Source organism: the organism of the source record quoted next, unplaced genomic scaffold (genome assembly GCF_019419815.1).
Source record: "Pyrus x bretschneideri cultivar Hongxiangsu unplaced genomic scaffold, Pyrus_bretschneideri_v1 Contig3, whole genome shotgun sequence".
Lineage (NCBI taxonomy): Eukaryota > Viridiplantae > Streptophyta > Magnoliopsida > Rosales > Rosaceae > Pyrus > Pyrus x bretschneideri.
In genome coordinates this window covers 2,524,800-2,530,874 of record NW_025999612.1, presented here as the reverse complement: position 1 = coordinate 2,530,874, position 6,075 = coordinate 2,524,800, and the positions used below count along the sequence as shown (strand labels likewise).

General features: G+C 38.9%; 1 protein-coding gene across 2 annotated transcripts; it reads right to left on the bottom strand.

The window, feature by feature from the left end:
• Window positions 1-2,568: 2,568 nt before the first annotated feature.
• Window positions 2,569-5,337, bottom strand: LOC125479628 (serine racemase). 2 transcript variants are annotated; one of them, XM_048589178.1, is made up of 7 exons: window positions 4,943-5,337; window positions 4,551-4,758; window positions 4,368-4,454; window positions 4,050-4,280; window positions 3,442-3,518; window positions 3,134-3,320; window positions 2,569-2,982 (listed from the first exon to the last, which is right to left on the bottom strand). In XM_048589178.1, exons 1-7 carry the CDS (start codon window positions 5,016-5,018, stop codon window positions 2,736-2,738), a joined length of 1,113 nt encoding a protein of 370 aa, XP_048445135.1. In that variant the 5' UTR covers window positions 5,019-5,337; the 3' UTR covers window positions 2,569-2,735. The 2 variants fall into 2 exon arrangements, with proteins under 2 accessions (XP_048445135.1, XP_048445134.1); XM_048589177.1 differs by having other exon boundaries at window positions 4,551-4,728; window positions 4,947-5,331.
• Window positions 5,338-6,075: the final 738 nt, after the last annotated feature.

Below are 6,075 nucleotides of genomic sequence, written 5' to 3'. Positions count from 1 at the left end.
CAATATGAATTTAAGTTGTTGTAGTTTTTAAATTTAAATAATAAATTATGTTTGGCCCTATAGCCCTTTGGCCCTCGGTTGGAGACGGTTTTTTGTGATAGGGCTAAAACGAGCCCTATAACCCTTTGGCCTTCAATTGGAGACGGAGGCAAATATAGCCATGTATCGTTCATTAAAATATTAATATCTTGGAGGGTCAGAGGGCTAAAACGAGCCATCTGGCCAACCCTTGGTTAGAGATGACCTTAGTGCGGGACAAGACCAAAACCCATACATCAAAGTAAATCAGTGAAAACGATAATGAGGGTAAAAAGACAAGTCTCGACCATAAGCCGAAGCCACAGATCCTAGGATCATAGATCACCGATAATAAGTACACGCCGCAAACCCATAAAAAGCTAACAAATAAAAAATCTGATTACCTTCTCAATAGTTATGTGCGTAAATAAATTTAACAAAGACACCATAAAAAATTGAGTCATTTATCTAGTGAAACAAATAGAACTTTAATTCATGTCTCGTTGTGACTTTCAATGCTATGTAATTTACAGGTGGCAAGTTTGTGCCCTATGTCGTTTTGACACAAATAATCACATTGGATCCATCAAGTTGTGTCATGTTTTCTCTTCATCGAGAAATTAAACTATTTGTATCATCTCAATTGATCATACGAGTGCATACTAGACAACATGTTGAAATGGTTACAAGAGCTACCATTAGTCGCTCGTGCCATCATGCGCATGAACCGTCCGTCATCAACAACTGCGATCAATACAACATATATACGACTGACCCTAGCACTCGTTGAACGTTTCACAATCAACAAAGGTGGCCACCATGGCAGTGGTGCATGTGATTCTCAAATTGTACGTGCAATATGCGTGGTGCTGCATCAATCACTTTGTTATAAATGTGCGAATTGAATTAAAAGGTCCATCCGAACGACATTAATTTCGTCACCCCACACACTAATTAACCACAACAGGAATACGACAGCTTCTCAATCATATATTGCTCAAAGAAAATGCTAACATTGGTATATACAATAAGAACCATTAGAATGTTCGTTGGCTGTGGCATATATATGTATAGAAACAAAACTTCTTGAGCATGAACTTGACTTTGATGCATCAGACAAATGTTAATCACAACCAAATGCACGAGGGTTCAAATGGTAGGTTTCGTTTTCTCCGGGCTACATTATACTTCGGAAAAGTGAGTCCCACGCACCATTTTCTTCTCGTGTAGATTCCTATTTATTTTTGGTCTATAGTATAGATTGAATCAATCAAGGGAGAATCAAAGTGACATAGGTAAACAAAGTGTGCAGAAATCATCTCTCTGTTCGTGTGGTTTTACTTGTTTCCCATTTCGGTAATGTCATTTTAATTTTGGGAATTTTAGTTGCAGAGCTCGGTTTGATTTGCAATCAAGTCCAAATCATAAATTACGTTAAATTTATAGATGGAAATTTATAAATGCTCCTAACAATTAAGAGTGAGGAGTAAGGAAAAGAACCTAGAACTTCTGATGCAGAGGTAAACGCTCTTAACAATTGCGCTACAAGCCCATTGATTTTTCTTAACTAGACTTATATGACTTCCATTGCAAACTAAACCAAACTACATGGCCAAAATTGTGTGACCTAAAAACTTCTGCAACATTGACATCATATCATGGTGGTCCCTAATTGCTAGAAAAATAGTTTACCACACTTAATTGATAGCGTTGCTACTGCAAACATAGTACGTATATCAGCCTGCCAACTGCAACAAACATTGATGAGTGATGAAATATAGATATCAGTCACACTCTCCTCTCCTACACCCCATTGTCCAAGAAAATTGTAGTCACCCACCTTTCGATCTTTCTCCAGTGGGGGGTGGTCATCTAACTTCCGTTCTTGTACTTTCTTCTTTACCATTGGACTAAGATCAGAACGATGGATGACCACAATTTTCTTGGACCACAGGCTCTAGGAGAATGGAACTCATAGAGATATATAGATATATGAATATAAAGATATAGAAGTGGTAAAGCCATAGTACCGTGGTTCATTGAATAACAAGACCAACTCACTGAAATATCAGATTGAACTAGGATAGGCTATAAGAGGGGTTATCACAAGTAGCATCTGGTCCTACTGGTAGAATTTGATGCCATCACTTTCCTTTTCCTTCCCATTATTTAATGTAAGAACCTAAAACAAATCTTTCAAGGAGATTCTTACAAGCTGTAGCTGCTGTGCAAGATTGGCCGCTCAGAAATTTATTGGGTTTTGTATGAACAATTCGGCCTTGTTTTGTTTCTTGATGATAGGTCCGAACTTGGCCCAAAATTGTGAATATAGACCGACACGGATCTCCATTGGAGATGGTCTAACAAAACATAGTTTTCTAAAGGGTTTTTCTCCAAACTGTGAACATCTGTTTATATATTGGGCTTCAAGCATATTCCAAGTCTCCCATAAGTTAGCGTTACAATCACCGACAGCACAAAGAATGCAAGCAATGGGTGAACATATAAATCCAAAAGAAGTTTAAACAAGTACTCATGAGCACAGAGAGAGAGCTCTAAAGCTGTTAATTGAGAATACTACTCAAATAAAGCGAACTAGTGGCTACTGTGCATGATACATGAAAAGTGTGAAGGTTTTTCGTTTCGATTTCCGAAGAACAAGTATCAGTATTAAGGGAAAGAGAGAGTTTGCAGACAAGAACAAAGTTATTTAGACTTCACTTTTTGTAGGCATCCCATAGGATGCCTAGATCTACATTACCTCCAGAAAGTATAATTCCGATGTTGCTGCAATCCTTCCAAGCAGAATTTTTCTTGAAACTTTTGGACAAAACAGCAGCAAGGCCTATTGCTCCACTGGGTTCTACTGCAACCTTCAAAATCTCGTAACAGAGTTTCATAGCATTTATTATCTCCTCGTCATTTACAGTTATAACGCCATCGACAAGATCTCTTACAATGGGCCTGGTTCCAGTGCAAAGAAAGAAAGAGTTAAGGCAAATTGCTAAATATAAGTAAAAGCTCATTAATACTGAGCTAGGCAGGAATTTCATTATCGACAAGATGAAGATAGATTTCTAATGAACCGCTTGGATAAAATGTGATCTTCCTTTACCAAGTAAGGTCTCCAAGAAAAGCTCGAAGCCCATCTGCAACAGTGTTGGTCTCAGGCAATGTTATTATCCTCCCAGCTGATTTGGATTGAGCTGCATCGTTAGCACCCTCAGGTTCAGCTGCAAAAATTCGAATCGCAGGGTTGATGGACTTGGCAGCCAAAGCCACCCCTGATATCAAGCCACCTCCTATACAGACAGATGTACATAAATCAATACTACTAGAAAGATTAAAAGTCAACAACAGAATATTGAGGAACAAAAGTGAACTAATCAAACAAATTTTATGATTATATGTAACTAAACCAACCACTTATGGGTACTATAATGCCGTCTAACTGTGGAACTTGTTGCTCCAGAAGCTCCAGTGAAATGGTACCCTGCCCACTGCAAGAACAGTTAAACTTAAACATGCCATAAATCCCTAATCTCATTAGGTACGTTAATGAATGTTACTGTTTTCAAATACGTTAATACGTAGTATAGCATTGTCTAGCAGCATCTAATGGATTAACCTACAAGGAACAAGTTTCGCTAATGCATCTGAAATTATTTAAGTAATCGTAATACTTGCTGAGGAGTAACCAGGGTAGTACATCGCCATGAAATTCAAGGGAACAGCTATTGGTGTTTTTCTGAGATAAAATATGGGAAACGCAATACTACCATTAGTTTCATAAATCATAATATGATTTTGATTCGGTTCTTCAAGTAAACACACTCTTACTGTAAAGCAATCTGTTTAAGTTGTCTTTATCGTGTATCAGCTCATTAGAATTTCAACATACATTTTAAGTTTCAATAACACTTGCACAGAACAAGCCTATCTTTGAGCAAAAGATTCATGTTCTTCCCTTATCATAGGCGAAATTTCAAACATATGTGATTAAATGCAAATAAACTGAAGTCAATTTGTACCTTATTATGCGCCTGTCATTGTAAGGATGGAGAAGAACTGCACCAGTTTCATGCAACACCGTAGCTGCTGTACTTTCCCTTGACTGCATAGTGGCCTCACTCCAGATAACCTGACCACCGTAACGAATGACATTCTCAACTTTGCACTTGGGAGCATTTGTTGGTATAACTATGTATGCAGGGATCCCCCGTAGTTTTGCAGCCAAAGACAATGCTGCGGCATGGTTACCACTAAATTCGGAGGAAAAAAATCAGGCTGTAATCATACAAATTGGTTAAGGAAAGTAGCGATGACACGCAAATGAGCGGAAATCAAACCTGCTGTGTGTTACAACCCCTTTAGCAGCCTGATCATCATCAAGTGAAAACACGGCATTGCAAGCGCCTCTGAATTTGAAAGCGCCACTGTATAGGCAGGCACATAGATTACCCTAATGAAATCCAAACGTCGTTACGAAAGAAAAGAAGACACGCATGATTGAGTGCCAAGTAGAGTCTCACCCCTTCTGTAAACATTCGCATTTGAAAAAAAGGCGTCTTCCTGAAAGAGCATTGAGGGATTCCGAGGTGAAGACCGGAGTTTTGTGCACGAATGGCTCGATGCGTGCTTGCGCTTCCCTTATAGAGGAAATATCAGCAGCATATTTCGTCTCCGGCGATTGACTCCCTGCTTCCATCGCTATCCCAACACCAACAAAGTCTTGATTACAAAATTGACATGGAATTCACAAAATTCTAGTTCGATATTTTGAAAATTGACAGAGAATTTAAAGAGAAATTTTAAACTGGTAATCCCTTAATTTAACGACTTTAGATGTTGACAAGTAGTGGGAGTATTTGAAGCATGCTACGTTCAACAAAAGCAATAACAAACGTTTGAGAGTTTGAACAACTTACGGTGTTCGTTGGCCAAATATTCCAGAAACGCAGATTGCTCAGCTCTTCTGCTTCCACTCTTTCAGAATTCATATATTTAGGCTTTGAGTGCGGATCTGCTATGCCCAGAACCCCTGTACCCGCCCTCCGCCTGCCTATAGTGTTGACAAGTGTCCCATAACTACAATACAAGTTAAACTCTGTTAAGTGGACATAAAATGAAATAAAATAAAACAAAAAACTTGAAAGGAAAATTGAAATGATTGGAAACAAAGGAAGAACGAGAAAGGGAGAGAGAAGAAGATTTTGCCGGTGGAGGAGACAGGTCGCCGACGGCGGGATGGCTGACGGTTGGAGCGTAGGTGGCAGTTTCAGTGGCTGGTTTGGTTTAATTTTTCTAATTTTCAAGGCCTAATCAGATTATTAGTTCCCCTGATGAAATGATAGTCAGAAGCTAACCCTATGATAAAAAACAAATTTGAGATTTAAGCTCCTGTTGTAAAGTTTATTACGACTTAAACCCAAAATTAAAAATTATATCAACCTTCTGTTAATTATTAATACATGAGCCATACATATGAGGCTAAAACGAAACTCTCCGTTAATTGTTAGTACGCCAAGCTTACATGGAAGGCTAACTTTATTTTTTTTAGCTGCACGTGTAAGTCTCATGTGCTATTTAAAGGAGAGTTGAAGAAATTTTCAATTTTTGGTTTAAATCCTATCAAACTTTACTACAAAAGCTTAAACCTAATTTTTTAACCACATGCACTATTTTCTGATTATCCTCACCATGGGAACTATTAATCCAACTAAGTTAATTTTCAAAGCTAACAGAGTTATGAAAGTGTTTTTAAGAGAACACGTGTCCAAACTTTAAATTTTGTAAGAGCAACTCCACCGTGGGAGTTTGCTCAGGGGACAAGCCAGGAAAAAGGGCCCAAAAGCTCGGCGTGATAGCTCCTCCAACGTGGGGAGCCCGATGGACAGTGGAGGCTCAAGCAGCAGGCCTGTGAGGAATTGCTAGCCTGCGAGCCTGAAGTGGATCTAACACAGGGCTGACATGTAACATCCCACATCGCCCAGGGGAGTGATCCTTAAATGTATATTCTCATCCTTACCTAGCACGAGGCCTTTTGGGAGCTCACTG